The sequence below is a fragment of the Octopus bimaculoides genome, chromosome 4 (genome assembly GCF_001194135.2).
Source record: "Octopus bimaculoides isolate UCB-OBI-ISO-001 chromosome 4, ASM119413v2, whole genome shotgun sequence".
NCBI classification, from domain to species: Eukaryota; Metazoa; Mollusca; class Cephalopoda; order Octopoda; family Octopodidae; genus Octopus; species Octopus bimaculoides.
In genome coordinates, this window is record NC_068984.1 from 96,988,331 (window position 1) to 97,007,276 (window position 18,946).

Consider the following 18,946-nt stretch of genomic DNA (forward strand, 5'->3'; position numbering starts at 1 on the left):
ATATATATATATATATATATATATATATATATATATATATATATATATATATATACACGCACACACACACACATTAAAAAATGCGTGTAAAGATACATTTATATCGTATATATATAAGTATTATAGTTTGGCCAGCATCATGCATAGTCTGGCAAGAACCGTGAACGAAAACCTCCGCCCTTAAATCACTTGTTACTTTTGGCCGATTAAAAATGATAGAAAAGTTTATATGTTCATGTATTGAGTTCTAGTTCTGTTTATGTTATTAATCACACATACGTACACACACCTGTGTGTGTGATAAGGTTTCTTTCTTAATATCACTTCATTCAAGCTATAGATAAACTTTAACCCGTTGTCATCTTAACATTCTTCTAAACCTAGATTACACCAAACGCTATGACGTCATTTCCTCTTTGTTCCTTCGTTTCCTGTCAAAACTATGGCTGTCATTTGTATAACTATGGGCTCGTTTGAGTGGTAAAGTAGGCGGAATGTTATTTTATTAAACTCTGCTTCAAGGTGTGTATATGGGAGTGGAACGTGGATTAACAAGGTGGTTAAATTCTCTGCTAGGCAAAAAGCTTGGTTTTCTGCTTTATCTCCTTTATTTTATTCGTTTTGTTTTGTTTTGTTTTTTGGGTGGGGGTTCATAATTTTCGATCATTATATTTGTTACATATTTGAAGGGCTTAGGGCTGATAACCGATTGAATTAGAGCTATAGAGCTATAAAAGAGAAACAAGGAAGAGAAAGCAAGCATCATGTCATCACATGACTTGGCTAAAGTCATGGGGCTGTACCACCCACACCCGCCTCAGTTATACTGTACTGTAATACAAGATGACGGTGATGTCTTTAGCTCAAAAACTTTCTTAGCTAAGTGATTAGACTTATGTCGAGCGACCACCTACCGGTATTGTTTTGATTAATGATTAGTCTCAGGTCAACCCAGATCCAGCAGACTGACGAAAAACGTCATTCAAACAGATCATATTTGAAATGTATTCTTTCTTTCAGATGCAAAAACATGATTTGAGGGAAATTTAACTGCAATATCTTCTGACAAAGCAACTATGTAGAGCTTCCCTCATAGACGAGAGATATTCCAAGAGCTAGTCCCTTAGTTTAGAAATAAATGTTCCTACAGTTCTCTATTTAAGAGATGAGGAATTATGTACATTTGACGAATATTTGTCCTCATCTTGTTTGTTGTTAACACAACGTTTCGACTAATATACCCTCCAGTCTTCATCAGGTGTCTTGGGGAAATTTCGAACCTGAGTTATCATTCCTAAGGTATTTTTCGATGTTGTTATTATTATCCAGGTCACTGCCTGAGATCGGACTCGGAATCTTGGGGTTAGTAGCCCGCGCTCTTAACCACTACGCCAGACAGACTGTGGACAGTTTATCGGTTTCATCCCCTCTTTTCTTCATAATTGGAGTAGAGAGTATGTTTTTGGGGTAGTTGTTGCTTAATAGATTGTTATTGATCATTTCTTCGTGGTGGGTATCACGATCGCTACTTATATTCATTGCTCGATGTTTTAGGCACTGAGCAATCCGTCTCTTTACACTGTATGGATGGTGGGAGACTTGTTTATCACCACTGTAGCATTTCCCTTGTCTGCTGGAAGTATTATGAGGGAATTGTCACTCTGTAGTCTTTTGATAGCGAACGTTTCTTCCTTGGTGATGTTTGGTTTGTGAGGTTTCGCCCTTTCTAGTACCTGTCTCACTTTCCACCTTAGTTCATCTCCCTGAGCTTTTGATATCTTTACGGTTAACTCTTCAATAGGGGCTATTATGGAATGCGCTTGATGGTTGTCGCAAAGTTGAGACCTTTGTTTAGCAATGCTTCTTCAGAGCTTTCTAGATGTCGGCTACTTACATTAATTCCTGCTTTTACAGGTGGGTGACGGACTTAAGTCTTCATTCTCTGACCTTTGAGTTTCATAAACTTCTTAATCTGGCGTGTCTTCACCATTTCAAATTCTTTCATGTATGACTTTTCTAGATCTTGTTGGATTCTCTTTCTATCATCATCTCTGGTAATTTTCCTAAGTAATGAAGATAACCTCTCTTTGATTTCGTTATTTAATTGATGTTTTTTCCAACGGTTGTAATCCACCACGAAGAAATGATCAAGCTCAGTAACAATCTATTAAGCAACAACTACCCCAAAAGCATAGTCTCTTCTCCAATTATGAAGAAAAGGGAGGATGAAACCAATAAACTGTCCACAGTCTGTCTACCCTATGTGAAAGGCCTCTCCGAAAAGATACGAAAGGTATGCAGCTCATATGACATCAGGACAGTCGATGTACACAAAATACAACTGAGGCTAAATTAATTATCTCTGACACCTCGTGCCAAGAGATGAAACGACAGAGTTTCTAGAGCGTCCGATAGACTGCTCACGGTATTTGTTTTCTACACTCAGCGCTCTGAGTTCAAATCTGTCGGAGGGCAACTTAGCCTTGCATCCCTTTGAGGTCGATAAGAAAAGTGTCAGTCCAACACGGTGGATTGGGGTTACTATGTAAGATCGGTTAATTTGCAGCATTTTCTCCGGCTCTTCGCGTTCTGAGTTCAAATCCTACCATGGTCTGCTTGCCTGGTTTAATACCACTACTTGGCATCGTGAATGCCTTTAATAAAGTCCGTCCTGTTGCAAAGTATTTCTGCTGCTCTCCTCTGCCAAACCTTGTCGTGAAATATTGTGTGTTTAGTGTTGTGTGCAGTTGTGCACTTGGCTTGACTGCGCGCATCTTTTAGCTCAGAAAAGAAATTCAAGGTGAAATCGAATTTTTGTTTTTTAGTTGAAGAAATGTAAGTGATGGTTTCTCCCGTGTGTGCACAGTCTTTCACACGAGCAAATTTTGCGTCCATCCGCAAAAACAAAATTAAATCTAGAGAAAACGTGTTTATGTGTGTCATGTGATTGTTGTTGCTATGGTTGTTATTAAGTTATGTTAAGGTGGAAATTGATGGACTTGGGATGACTCAAGAGTTGCCTTGGTATGTTGATATTATCTTGATGATGATAATTGATAGTGGTGTTGAATATTGCAATAAAACTGTGTGCTGATTGTGTTGAAGGCTTTCACAAGTGTCACAAGGTGACAGTGGTGGTGTTGAAGAAGGATTTCATTGGTTTTTGCATGCATGTGATGACAGCAGTGAGCGTTGTGATGGTGCCTGTGATGGGAAACATTGACGGTGGTGATGATAGCAATGTTAGGTGGTGTGATTTTCGCCCCCATTTTCATTTGCCGAGAATGTTGTATACAACCAAATAACATTACTGTCAACTGTGGTTAGCTGTCAGGCATAACTTCCTTCACCTTGTAGTAGTGGAGGAGATAGTTGTGTGATGATGGTGTTATGTGTGTATGTGTACTTGGTGTGTGCGTATATATTGCTGTTTATGTATGTATGTGGTAGTTGTGTGCTGTTTCTGTATGAAATGCAGAAGTGCAAGCCCATTAAACTGCAGATTACATTCTGCATTTACTGTCAAAGAAACACATGATGATTGTAATAATGAAATATCTTCCTGCCATTGCCACTCCTGATCGACATCAAGTAGTGGGTTTGAACTGTATGTTGCTTTGTTGTTGTGGCTATTGTTTTTAGCTCCCAGTCAGACCTGAACGCGCTGGCCTGAGTGTCTCTAGAACGACCTAATCATATGTATCCTTCCTTTCCCAAGATATTTGCCTGCTATCTCTAGCAGGTCGAGTAACCACATAAAGGTTATTTCATCTAATAATCATGGGTATGTGAAATGATTATGTGGCTAAGGTATTGGAAGCTGTCTGCTGGGTATTAGATCCAATATCTGTTGCGTTTTCTTGAGACCATACCCTCCCACTACCAGAGCATCACCTTGCTAATGTAATACAGGATGAATCCAAACAATCTTACGGCTTGGTCTTTGTCCTTACATCGATTCCCCTTCCTCCACTCTACATTCGGGAGATGTTAGTCAACCGTGCTGGTTAGTCAGTCGTGCTCGTTAGTCAACCGTATCCACATTTTTTGACATAGGTTTATGCTGATCACCTTTTATGTTGCTTTGTTGTTGTGGCTATTGTTTTTAGCTCCCAGTCAGACCTGAACGCGCTGACCTGAGTGTCTCTAGAACGACCTAATCATATGTATCCTTCCTTTCCCAAGATATTTACTGTTGGGCGCCCCAGCTTGGCCATAAACCTACTGGCTGACGTAAGGATACGAGACACCGAGATAGTGTTCAGTCTTTTCGTCTCACTGTATAACACACTGTTATTGTTGTTTAGCATCAGGTGAATCTTGATTGGACAGACATTCAGCCAAAGCTGTTCCAATCGTGACCACCTTATCGTATTTCCAGACCATGCATTTACGACTTCATTATCCAATATTTCTTTCCTTTTCTTCCAAGATGTTAGAATATAATCTGGGAAAGATTTGGTCATTATTCGTAGCAGGTTGAGTAGCAATGTTGAAGGTACCCATGTTAACATGTCTCTGTATCGGTGTTATAACGTCACTGGTGATATCCCATTTGAGACAACACAAGCAGAATTGCTGGTGCGCGCGCGCACCACTGCCTGCAGTGTGGTAGTAATTATCACTTGACCTCAATAATCTCTGCATTCCAGCCATCTATACTTTTCTCGTTTTTTTTTTCTCTTTTTACACACTCAGTAGCAACTATAAAGTATTCCTCAAATACTTGGAATATTTTCTATCCTCTCTCTTTCTCTCTCTCTTGACCAGTCTCTTGCTTGTTCTGTCACTCTATTCCCCCTCATCTCTTTCTTTCCCCCTTTTACTCTGGCTTTTTTATATATACATACTTTCTCACAATATACACAAGAAAAATGTTCTCACAACACATGAGAAATGTTCTCATATATACTCTTTCTCTCGCTCTATCTATCTATCTTTCTTACATGCACACACTTACGCACACATGGGTATATGTCTGTTATGTTACATTTTGTTTTATTTAGTTCTTGACCTTCAAAGGTCATATTAGCCTCGCTTCATAAGAAAGCTGACCTAGATGTTGAGCAGAGGAGGGCGGGAAGGAGACTCACTACTGTCTCCAAATCATCACACTGCTATCAAGATGCAGATGCTCATGCGCACACACAGGCATACGTACACAAGCACACATGCATACGAAATTTCACATATACAGTATATACGCACATGTAGTTACCCTTGCATGCAGTTATGCACCAAACTGGAATATACCCGAGGTATCTAGATGGTTCTTTAAAACTGCAGTATACGCAACTGGGGTAGTATTTAATAATAAAAAAATAGCCACTTATGAATCATATTTGATGTGTATATACACTATTGATAGGCCAGTTACTGCAGTATTTGTCCCGAGACAACATCTCTTATGGACTTGGTGTGTTCAAAACAAGATAAATATCAAGGAGAGAGAGAGAGAGAGAGAGAGCGCCAGATACATCTTGGCCTTTGGAGGTCTTTTCATTGGCATGTACTATCAGCCAGGAACATGCTGGGAAGCTATTCGCAACATCCATGAATCTTTTATTCACTTTTTGTGAAACACGACATACATATATTCCTTCATCAGAGAAAGGACTTTAAGTAAGAAGGGCTCTGTCTAAAACTTCAGATTCCCACTTTGCAAACTTACTGTAAATTTCAAGTACACTTTAAGGTAGCGAGCTGGTAGAATCGTTAACCCACCGGGCAAAATGCTTAGCTGCATTTCGTCCGTCTTTACGCTTTAATACCGCCGGGATCGATAAATAACTACCAGATGCCGATATAATAGACTCTCTCCCGAAATTGCTTCTCTTGTACCAATATTTTGAAACCAGATATTAGATACATCTCTATTTTCTTTACTCACTTCACCTTCAGTCAATGTCCAACAATTTGTTTTAATTTCCTAAAAGAAGAGCACTGTCTGAGATATCATATTTCTTATTCTCTCCCTCACCACAATAACTTGTTCCACTTAATGAGCGTTTTCTATTGTAACATTAACACAAGCACTTGAATCTGTAGGCTCCCTTTACCAATTGCATCTTTTTGTTTTCTGCATTTATCATATCGGTAAAACTGTTACTACTGTCACATTTGTGCACCAGTTAGATTGCTGTCTCAGTAGAACATTTTGCATCTGTTGCATTCTGCGCCAAATGCATCGGTATAAATCAGTGCATCTAATGCAGCTGTCGAATCGGTGTCGATTTTACGCCAATAACTTAACTTCGATTTTAAGCAATGCATCTACGAATGTTCAATCGTTTAAAAGTAGTCGAATTTATTTTTCATTTGGTGCATGAGTACACTGCACATGTGTTACTTGTAAACCAGATGAATGCAAAATAATGTTGATACATACACACACAGCTTACAGATGTGAACGACATAGATAATCACGGCATAACTTCGTACTCCGTACTATATATGTGATGTGCATCTCTTGTGCATTTTTCATGCTTGGTGTTATGTATCTACCGTGAATACTAATGTGTGTGTGTACTCATGCACTCGCATATATAGTAGGTACATAGCACTAGGCTTGAGAGGCACAAGATTGTTACTATTATATACGCCAGTAGACAACCGAAGAACATTGCACACCCATACACACAGCTATGCATACACCAATACGCAATACTGTTGCTATATTGTATACACCAGCGGACAAACTGTACAGCATTAACAATATAGACTACTATTGCTGTATTCTATACACTAGCGAAGAGACTTTACACACAACTGTTGTTCGAAGTAGACAACTGTATACAATAGTGTATGTGTACAGTCGCGCCATCTGTCCAAATTGCTTGTTGCTATAAAAATAACATTTTAACTGCTTAAGTCTTTTACACTTGTCCTTTGTTTAATAGGTGTGTGTATAGATGTGTCACAGTATGTATGGAGGTGTATAGATGTGATAGTGTGTATGAAAATATGTATATAGATGTTGCTGAAGTTTGTATTAGATGTGTCTGTTAGGAATGTATGTAGATTTGACTCTATAAGTATATATAGATGTCATTGTGTGTGTGTGTGTATATCTGTGGTAATGACTGTCTGATTACTGTACTTGAACGAGGCGTTTCAGTAGTGACCATCCCACCTTTTCAAACAGTCTATGACTACATTATTCAAAGGGCTTTAAATTGCTTTACGGGCTTATCACGTGTAGGTTATCACGTGAAGATTTGACTGCTATCCTTGCATGTCGGGAAAATGCATCGAGATCCATAACCTCCTCACCTCCGTGCTCAGCCTTCTTTTCTTTCACCCGCATAATACTTTGATAACCGTTTCTCCTTACTTTACTTCCATGCCGTGCTGCTTACTCACCACTCACACCGCTTCACAATGGTCTTTCCCACACCTTCACTTTACATTTATTCATCTATATGTCATTTATCTACTTTTTGTCATTCGCGATTTTGCAGTTTATTGGTAAAGCATATTTGTTTCTGTTTCTGACAAAGGAAAAATATCCGAAACGTTATATATCTCTTCCTGGCAGCAGAAAACAATTCCACTATTTTAATAATTTGTTTTTCTATTTGCCGACATATAACATTACTAGTTTCGTCATATTACTGTTTGACCACGTAAAGGTTTGTTAGCGTTGTTGTTGTTGTTGTTGGCGGTGGTCGTGAGGATTTACCGTCTGTAGTAATGATTGTAGTCAAGAGTTATATTTGATAAATTAGGTATTTAACTTTGTCCACCCTGGAGCAGCATAATTAAAATCGTTATGTTTATATATGTATGTGTGTATGTATGTATATAACTGTGAAGTATTTAATCAAGTGTTGTGTCGATTCAACCAATACACTAGAATTGTGTTTGTTGATACTTGACTCTAGATTTGCTCGAATCGAGCAAACATGACCAAAAGCATTCCAACTATGACAATTCCATCTTATGTCTTGAACTATCTATTATCCAGTGTGCCCTTTCCTTTTTTACTTTTATCTTTTTAAGATGTTAGGGTGTAAACTGCTATTACTAGCAAGTCGAGCAACTCTATAAAGTTTCATCCATCCCTCGTTTTTATTTATCTCCATTATTATTTATGTCTTGTGCAGCCTTACGTCAGACCTGATTCAGCAATTCTGTGGTACTGAGAAAATCATGCAAACGACGAAGCACGACTCACAGATCCATCTTACCAGATATACCATTTCTTTGTCTAATTAAGGGCCATAGTACACCCACTGACTTGCAGTGATTAATCGTATTTGAGTGCAACATAACAGTCTGAACGGACTGCACTCTCTCTCTTTTGTCCAGTCTTGTTCTGTAAATCATAGATTGTGGCAGTGGACTAGGGTAAAACGCGATATTTTTGCAGGTGTTTATCTCAGTACATTGCTTGAGTCCATTGAGGCGATCGATGTTGCAACCATCTCTCTCTCTCTCTCTCTCTCTCTCTCTCTCTCTCTCTTTCTCTCTCTCTCTTTCTCTCTCTCTCTTTCTCTCTCTCTCTCTGTGAATCGGAGAGATGAGGATGTCTTGGGGTAGTAGAATATATGTTTGGAGGTAGTATTTATCATGTAGCGGCAGCAACTGTTTGAAGTTCGCTACGGCATCAAACTGACCTCTTTACATATCCAGGTGACTTTTTATATTCTGTGCTTTTTTTTTTTCGTTGTATACCTGGTTGTGTGGATGTGGTTTGCTGTATCGAGATTGGGAGTCCTAGCACATGCTAGTTGTAGTGGATGACTCGTACACCATTGTTGTCAGTTTTTTTTATTTTTTTTATTTTGGTCAAGTGTGATCTCTGAGTGCATTGCTTTGCCTTGTTTACCGTGTCCTATTGTGGAAGTTGTGGATTGGTATTTAAGTCCTAGTCTCTCTCTTTCTCTCTCTCTCTCTCTCTCTCTCTCTCTCTCTCTCAGAGTCGGTTATGTTTGATGTTCCCCGGTGGTGTTGGTAATAAAGGAGACTAAACTTGGTAGGTGCTATTTTAAGCCAATTGCTATGTAGCCTGCTTTCTAGGTGATTTATGGATGGCTGAGTTGTACAATTGGGCTTTTGAGAATGGTAAAAGAATGTAAATGTTATGTCAATCTGCATATGGAGTTGTCTATGTTTTACAGAAGTGTGGGTAGATGGTATACATTGAAAAGAGTGGGTGAGAGGGCGAATCTTGTGGTATTCCATTCAGGGATATTACAAATTCTAAAATTGTTATTCTTTGTATTCTACACAGGTTTGGCAACTTGACAAATAGCTTCTTAGCGAGCGTTTTGTGCTGTTGATGAGAAGTGGAAATGACGGCATGTGGTGGGTGGGTCCTGAAGGCAGGTAATATAGGTAACGACAGTGGTGGTTGTACTGACTGCAGGAGTGTTTGTAGTGTATATAGGTGAAACATTTAAGGTTGGTGGTAGTGGTGTCAGTTGTACCGTAGCAGTGATGGTGGTGTGTCGTTCTCTATTATCTATCTAAAGATAAAATATGCTAATTCCAAGTTGCCGTCATCGTTGCTGCTGGCGTCGTTACTGTTGTTCTTGTTGATCACCGTTCCCAAATCTCACTTACAAGAAACACTAAACGGGGATTTAAATGTTATTTTTTATACAACTGAATCATTTTTTTCTTTTTTTCATTTCACTTTATTTATTTTCAGTTCGGTGACTGAATCTTTTATTTCAATTTCCTGTTTTGAAAGAAACAGGTGCGTGTGAGTGAAAGGGAGAAAAAGAACGAGACAAAATAGTCAACAAAGTCCGTCATGACACACACACACACGCACACACAATACATACACACCTGCTATGCAAGAATCTCTCAACAACTACCACAAACGAGAGATACGGTAGGAGAGACTGTTTTCTAAACTGCTATTTTGTTTTTCTCATATCATGGTCTAATGTGTGCGCGCGCACGCAGCTGTCCTATTGTCTCCAGAATATCTTTTGCTTTAAGGCATGTCAATTTTAGAGAAATTCTTGGTTTCTGGGATCATCCCCTCTTTTCATTTGAATTTGGTCCGAATTGTTACCTGGCAAATTGTTTTGCCGTATCTAGCAGCGGAGATAATTTTCACTATATCAGAAATCTTTTTATACTATATAATGTATTATTCGCGCGCGCGCGTTTATACACACATTCACATACATATGCACTTATATACATAGACACACAGATACGACCATGTTGACATTGACTGCTGATACAAAAGCAATGTGACGTAAAAAATAGCAACGTCTTAGTAACCAACCACACCAGTTAGTTATTTTCCAAGCATTGTTTTCATGTCGCTTCTGTTTCGTACTGCAGCTCAAGGTAGATCGACATGGTTTACTTCAAAACGTACATTTACAAGTATACCATCAAAGAGGCAACTCGAAGATGTAACAAGGTTCAGGAATCAACGTAGATTGCTAGATTACACGCGCGCGTGCAGTGGGCTTCCCCGTATTTGCCGCCTGCCAGATTTTACTCAATACTTGATCATTGTGCCACTCAGTAGGATTGAACCTGTAACTGTCTCTCGAACTTGCCTCCTGTACGGTCATGTAATCAATGTTTCTCCTTTAAGCCAGAGGAGCAGATTCGCTCAGCAACATAAAGAGTCCAGAGACAAGGACTGATTTGGATTAATATGATAAAGGAATTTAACATCGACCATCACATGTAATTCTTAGTAAAACCAGTGAGAGGGGTTGCAGCCCTTATTAGGGCCAAAGAGAGAGAGAGAGAGAGAGAAAGTTTGGTGCACATTGGGCAGAGTATTTGTATTCAGTACGGCAACCCTTAATAAATTTTGTAATAAGTGTTGTTTACAGCCCTGGGCCAACACTCATCAAGTATGCCTTATTGATCAGAAGCTTTCTAATGTTACCATCTCGTCGGTTTACCTTTATTTTTTAAGATGGTAACGCGGTACTAGAGAGAAATTTATCAACTATTTTTAGCAGGTTGGATGACTTTGTCAGTTTCATCGTGTTAATATGTGACTTAAGCAGTCTTATGAGAGTTAATGGGAGGCATAGTTTTCACTGTTGTCACACACAGCTGTATTTAGATAGTCCCCTAGGGACAACACTTCCGCTCTGCGTTCCTATATCCTTTCATCTCTTTCTTACTCTTGTTCCCTGCATGTCGGTCACCACTTCATTTTAAAGTGTCAGTAAGTCTGTCAAAATGAAGAGAGGGAAGTGGGAGATTGCGTGCCTACGCACACACACACATACAAATATCATGTATGCGCGCGTACTTGTTTGTGTATGTAATAATACAGTATGAAGTTAGTTAATCGCTCATTGGAAGTTTCACTCAGCATGATCAAAGTGTACACGTAATTCTCTTTATGCCTCAGTATATATATGTGTACACACACATACACTCGTGCATACACAATATATAGGAAAAGAAGAAACTCGGAATAACATTTTGTGAGATTTCATCTTCCAATGAATAACACAACTCGTGTGTGTTAAGTACTTGCTTTTCCTTATGTTCACGCTGTTAGCATTCATTACACATATACAGACATAAACATACGTATGCGCGCATGCACATAATCTGTCGTCCGTGGCAATCTGTTTGTTGATGGCCTAGTTTTCAGAGCTGATTTTGTTGAAGAATTTAGAGGAAGATTTTCAAATGTGGAATTAAAAAAGCTCAGAAAGGCTTCAAAGCCAATTTAACAAGCACAAGAAACTTAATAAAACAGGCATCTGAACGCTTCTACCAGGAAGGGGTTATGCTTGATATTCAAAAACAGAACATTACATAATCATATTAATCACTCATTTTGCACTTAGTGGAGCCGGTGGCACACAGACACCTTTATATGCAGATTGTTATAATATATCTTTCTTGGTCAGCTTTAATCCAGTAGATTTGTGATGAAAGACATCCCAGATGTGACGATTCGGAATTTTTTATTCAGTCACAGTATATCTAAGCATACATTATCTGATGTATCCTTCTTTTAAAGAGGGGCAGGGTGTGGTTTAAGAGTGATTTGGTTGCTCTAACGTTGAAGTTCTTATGTTTTATTGGTTTAGCCTTATGGCAGCTCGAAGCAAACAGAACTGAACTAATTATGTCTTTTTAAAACTTTCTTTTTCTCTATTTCTTACTTTTATTTAAAGAAATCTCTACCGTCCCCCCACCCATCGATCTTCTTCGTTATATTTGTCCACGCTCTACTACCACCACTACTACTGCTACTGCCACTACTATTACTGTTAAAAGAGTTAAAAAATAAAGTTTATTTCCCAGCACGCTGTACTTAAACGGAGTTGACATTTGTTTTGTTTTTGCTTGCTGTTTTAAAAAATTTTCTTTGCAAATAACAATGAAGCAGGACGTCAATGAGATAATTAACAGGCAACACAGCGGTGTATCCTGGGAAATAGCAATTATAGACGTTCTTCCTCTTCTACTTCTCTTTCAGGCAGGACAAAAGTAGGGAATCGCTATTCTTCCAGCCACTATCACCACCAGCAACATTTACTAACTCTTAATATTACACAATAATAACAATCTAGGATCTATTCAATCTCAATCACAGATTTTTTAATTAATTTTTTTTTAACTAAACAGTTTGAAACTTCGGATACTGGTTGAATGTGTCATGTAGAACACGGTTTACTCTAGACGGTTTACTCTTGTATTTTAGAAGTTATTTCGTGTTTACGTTGTATTTGGGTAATTTCAACCAATCAATGACGTGTGTTCAGCTGGAGAAAATTACTGCTGTTTGCGAAAGTAATAGAAGAGCAACAACTTCCGGGTCATCTGTTTTGGACGCTGCATACATATATGTACCTAAATACAGACACATGTATACGTACACACACACACACACACACACACCAATACATACACACACACACACACACACACATTCATATGTAAAGCTGATAAAACTCCGAATGGAAGCAAGGAAAAGGAGAGGGTTTAATAAATTAATATGCAGTGATAAGGGGGTTGGTAAGTTTATATATAAGCCGTCGTTCAGATCATCAACACCCCACCACTCTCTCTCTCTCTCTCTCTCCGATTTGTCAATTTAAAAAAATCAGGGCAATCACAGATTGCGATTAAAACGTATATTTGGGTGTATGTACATGTATGTATGTGTGCATGTATGTATGTGTGTGTGCGTGAGAAAACGTGAGAATCTGTATAGTTGCTTGACCTGCTGGAAATAACAGCCAAATCTCTTTCAATGTCACACGCTAACATTATTATAAACTAGAGGACACATTGGATAAGATGGAAAAAAAATACACCCGCACACACACACGTATGTATTCCCTATAAAAGAACCTTGTTTTTCTCACCCTACCCAAATACAACTTTACAACAAAATAGCTTCTAAAATCAAAAACGTTAAGAGTAAACAGTGTTCTACCTGACACATTCAACCAGTATCCAAAATTTCAAACTGTTTAGTTTTTAAAAATTGATTTAAAAATCTGTGACTGAGATTGAATAGATGCACAATCTATATCTCAAAAGATATCCTTGTGCGTACATTTGTGTGGGTGTGTACTCTTATACACATAAACGTGTGTGTAAGAGTGTGTGGTCACCCCATTCCATTTGTATATACTTTCAACCCTCACATTTGTACATGTGTATGTATGTATATATATTGTGTACAGCGTATGTGTGTATGTTTATATGTGTCAGTGTATATGGTAACCTGGACGTGTGTTTAATGTCCGTAGTCACGGATTGCCCTAAGCCAAGTCAGTGAAACTGGGAGACAGAAATTGTACAGGGGTGTCGGGTGAATTTGTACCTGTAATTCAAAAGCCCATCTTGTGTCACACTGATCTTTCTAATTATCTGAACGTTATATGTCTGGGATACTCAACTACTTACAGTTGAAAGAACAACACCATCGAAACTGACGGGGATCCATTTATTATGTGTGTGTGAGAGAGAGAGAGAGAGAAAATGTACGTATGCAAGTGGTGATCTATCTCGTTTAACTTGTAAAGGTAGTCCTAGTTTTTTACCTAAATATTTCGTGTGTTGACCTAGTTTTTACTTTCGAAACTGGGGTGCTGTTGATGTGGAAGAGGCAGTATTTATGGTCCTGGTAGTGGTGGTAGTAAAGTTTGACTTGTCCTACACTCTCCTCAGTCTATTTTTCACACCATGTATAAATCATTTCCCTGCCTCACACTTCCCCCTCCTCCACCCTCCTATGGTTTAACCTAGGGCGGTCCCAGTCGAATAAACCTGCTATGATCAAAGGCGTTCCAGCTGTGACCATCCCTGGTTTAATAAAGTGAGAAACGGAGAAAAAAAGGTTATAAAAAGACAATTAGTTCAGTTCGGTTTGCTCCGAGCTGACATAGAACTAAACCAATAAAACACATAAGAGCTTCAATGTCGTAACAACCAAATCACTCTTATTTCTATATAACAATATTTTGCAGGGGGTGCCATACTTAACGCTAGAATATGAACGTCAACAATTTCAACATCTAACACTTCATAATTTAAACATTCCTACATAAACGTCATACGAATGTTGCAACAAACGTTAGAATGTAAACGTCACAATTTTAATATCATAGCATCAGTGACATCACAACTTAAATGTTACAATATGAAGATCACAACATCACCACTTATTCCTTTCCATCTAACTAGTTTTTCATTACAATATGGCTATTTTCCTTGGATCGTTATTTCACGGTTATAAGTTCAAAATCCCATCAAGGTAGACTGACGTACAGACATCTCTGTCGTGAAGAATAAAACCACTAATATTTCTTGGGTGAAATAAACCATTTAAACATACTTCTCCTCTTCTTCCTCGCCCCTCCTTATGCGGAGGTGCAGTTGCTGCAGCGATACTCCATTTTTTCTACATTTATTGTGCTTCATTGGAGATAATTGAGTTTCAACATTGCACAATTATGTAGTGGGTTGAACCTCTCTCTCTCTTTCTCTCTCTCGCTCGCTCTCTCTCTCTCTCTCTCTCTCCTCTCCTCTCCTCTCCTTCTCTCATACACGCACGTTCGCATTCATACAAACATATCTCATGTCTATCAAAGCTTTGGCAATGGAATATGTTAGATATAAAAATAAATGGAAGTCTGCAATTCCTGTTTCGTGATCAGCTGAATCCCTCCCCATGTTTAACTCCTCCTCCTGGTTCCACGGTGCCTTTTAGCAGAGCCCACCCTGATGCAAGCATTCGAGACAGGACATCGGCCCTTCCTCATACCTGTTTCCGAGGCCCTGAGAAAAGGGTCTCGGGTGCCGCCTTTCTTCCTACCAGACAGAAGGAAAAGAGGTGTTTTCTATGGAGCAGTAAACTGGGGAGGGGTGTGGAAAGTACTACAGTTTGATTAAATAATGTAGTATTTTGAATGAGGTTTGTATTTGAGTGCGTTCACGGAACTAATTCTGTTGCGGAACTCATGAACATCATTAGATCACATTCTCTTTTCCTCTGTATGTGTGTGGCAGTAGTGGTGGAGCAAGTTAGTAATTTACCCGTAACTGTTGTAAGGGCGGTTTCTTTCTAATTTAGTTATTCAATACAAAACAGTAAAACATTCAGTAACGTGTTCCTAACATAAACTTCCATATTTAAAGACAACTTAAAGAAGTGGAGGGGGTACCAAGAGGAAGAAAATATTTTTCTTTCACCCATTTTTCTCTCGCTCTCTCGTTATCCTTTTCTTTCACCTGTTTCTCCACCCTTCCCTAATACACATACACAAACACTTTTCTTGTATCACTTTGCTCTTCCTGCTTTCTATTTACCCTTCTACAGTATAACAATTCTATTCTGTTCTCTTGTTCTTTATCCTTTCTCTTTGTTCGTCTTTCCTTTTATCATCATTAATTCCTCTCCTACTCTTTTACTTGTTTCAGTCTTTTGACTGTGGCCATGCTGGAGCACCGCCTTTAGTCGAGCAAATCGGCCCCAGGACTTATTCTTTGTAAGCCTAGTACTTATTCTATCGGTCTCTTTTTCCGAACCGCTAAGTTACGGGGACGTAAACACGCCAGCATCGGTTGTCAAGCGATGGTGGGGGGACAAACACAGACTCAAACACATACACACATACATATATATATACATACATATATACGACGGGCTGCTTTCAGTTTCCGTCTACCAAATCCACTCACAAGGCTTTGGTCGGCTCGAGGCTATAGTAGAAGACACTTGCCCAAGCTACTTACCACACAGCCACCCCTACCAAGTTTCCTCTTGTATTTATATTCATCTCCCTTTTTTATCCATCTTATCTGCTTATGTATCGATGTCTCCTCTCTGTATACACACACACACACACACACACACACACACTTAATGTATGTATGTTTTGTATTACGTACTAATATAATGCGTCTGTACACATGCACACATGCAATGTACTTATATGCAGGTGTGTTTTCATCGGCTAAGTGCAACGAACAAAACTCGGCCTATGAGCTACTTCTGTAATTTTACAGCCGACTGGAGATATAAACTCCTACACAAGCACATATGTTGAGTTTTATTTCTCCTATTTGTTCCCGTAAACCATGTATACGCTTGTGTGTGCATCTCTATGCGCACGTTGCATGAATATTTTCTGCTTCGTTTCATTCTTTCCTTTTTTCACATACGACCTATAACTGTACAGAGACGATAATGTGAGTCTAGGTATGGTTGTGTAGAGCAACGTTTTGAGTGTCTTTACACCAAAAGATAACTTAACCATTTGATAACTAGAGAACGATAAAACGGACTGGGGTGATGTGAACCAAATCACACACACACACACACACACATATCTGCTTGGTTGACCTTCAGTTCAGTAAGTTCAGCAGATAAGCTTGACATTCGACCAATCAGCAGAACCAGAGATTAATTCGATCCAATTTCCTTTTGCTATTTATTTCTCATTATAATTAACTACACGCTGTCGATGATTACAGTTAATTTTCTGATGTAGATATATGTAGTTGCATATTGTATTGCACACATCTGCACTTGTATATTGTATTGCAGACATGTGCAGTTGTGTACTGCAGTTGCATATGTATCAAATTGTTGTTTTAAACGAAATATTTCAACACTGCCTGTTCATTGCAGACTGTTTAATATTTTCTGTTACTATGTTCCTCTTCCATACTGACTCTTGGAATTGCAGAAACGGCAACCATAAACATTTTGTTGCTGTGGACCCTGAGAAAACTTATGATGAAAAATGTTCTTGTAGTAACGATCTCGTCATGTTTTTGAGACATAATTCTTCTAGGACTATAATATCCTGTCGTTAATCCAGTAGAATATGTGTGAGAGGGATTCGGTTACTATTTGTAACAAATCGAGCGATCACGTAGAATTACCTTTATTTTCTCATGGCTTGTCATTTCGAGTTCAAAGTTAATCGAGTTCCACTTTGCCTCGGGGTCGATTAAATAAATACCAGGATGGAAACTGTTTAAATAAAGATTTGAACTCGGAATGTTAGAGACTACATTGAATATAGTGATGAATTCATCACCCCCACCCCTTTGTGATGAGGATGGAAAGAACAATGATGAATATTTGTTTCTAACATTGCTACAAAACCAGAAATTTGGAGTGGAGGGGATTTACCCAACCCTTCTTTTAACCACATACACACACAAACACACACACTTTAGTTTTTACAATATTAAAATTATTCAATTAAATATAATTTTGTAAATATGGCTGTGATAAGAAATTTGTTTCTCAATCACATGGTTTCGGGTTCAGTTCCACTGAGCCGACACCTTGGGCAAATGGAATTAGTAGATGGAAACTGAAAGAAGTCTGTCATGTATGCTTGTGTTTGAACACCACCACCACCGCTCGACACCCGGTGTTAGTGTGTTTACGTCCCTGTAACTTATCAGTTCGGTAAAAAAAATGAGTGATAGAATAAGTCCCAGAGTTGTGTTCGACTAAACTCTGGCCGCAGTCCAATGACTGAATATATATATATATATATACATATATATATACACATATATATATAGATAGATAGGTAGGTAGGTAGATATAGATTGGGACTCCCAATATATATAATGCTCTTATCTCCTCGATAGTTGTTATTCTATGCAATACTCCACTTACCCTAATTATTCGGGTTATATGCGCGCAGTCGTGGCTGTGTGTTAACGTGTTTGCTTCCCAACCACATACTTTCTTCAGCGTCTTCTACTATAGCCTCGGGCCGACTAAAGTCTTGTAAGTGAATTTGGTGGACGAGAACTTGAAACAAGCCTGTCGTGTGTGTATGTGTGTGTCCACCACTGCTTGACAAACGATATTGGTGTGTTTACTTCCCCGTAGCTTTGTAGCTCGACAGAAGGGTCCGATACAATAAATATCAGGCTTTAAAGAAAGAAAAAAGGACTGGATCCATTAGTTCTACTAAAAGTTTTCAAGGCGGTGCCCCAGCATGGCCGCAGTTAAGAGATATATAGTAGGCCTCCTCCATATGATCGAGTTTGACAACTATGCTGTTTCTAACGAAAGAATACATAAATGGTATTTATGGTGGGGGGAATTTTGAAAATCATCAATACATGCGAGAGTGATGAAGAAACGGGGAGGATTGTCTTTGGATGTGTTAGAAACAACAGCCAAATCGCCCTTAAATTACTCACTTTTCCCTCTTAAATTTTAATTTTTTTTTACCGAAAATGTTCTTCCCATTGCAAAAAACATTGGCCAAAATAGGTCCGGAGAGGGAGGGGGAGTGTAAAAAAAAATTTCAAAACTTTTTCATACAAGGATTCTTATCCCCCCAACCCCATCATTTCGAAGGCTGTGGTTTTCAAAATGGGGAAAATCCCCGAAAAACTTTCCCCACAAATGTCTTTATAATCGTAATTTATGCCGTTTGAAAGGGATGTGTCTAAACTTTCATTAAAATATACCCATTTTCCTGAAAGTTTATGA

General features: G+C 38.6%; 1 protein-coding gene across 4 annotated transcripts in view; it reads left to right on the forward strand.

Moving 5' to 3' along the window:
* Positions 1-18,946, forward strand: part of LOC106882728 (uncharacterized) — a 176,770-nt gene that overhangs the window by 39,563 nt on the left and 118,261 nt on the right. The window contains exon 1 of one of the 4 annotated variants that reach the window (XM_052967299.1): positions 9,746-9,844. The exons of the other annotated variants lie outside the window; for them this stretch is intronic. Coding sequence (XP_052823259.1) covers positions 9,761-9,844 — 84 coding nt within the window. The 5' untranslated portion in view covers positions 9,746-9,760. Of the gene's footprint in view, positions 1-9,745; positions 9,845-18,946 lie in introns of those variants that run through there. 4 annotated transcript variants of the gene reach the window in all.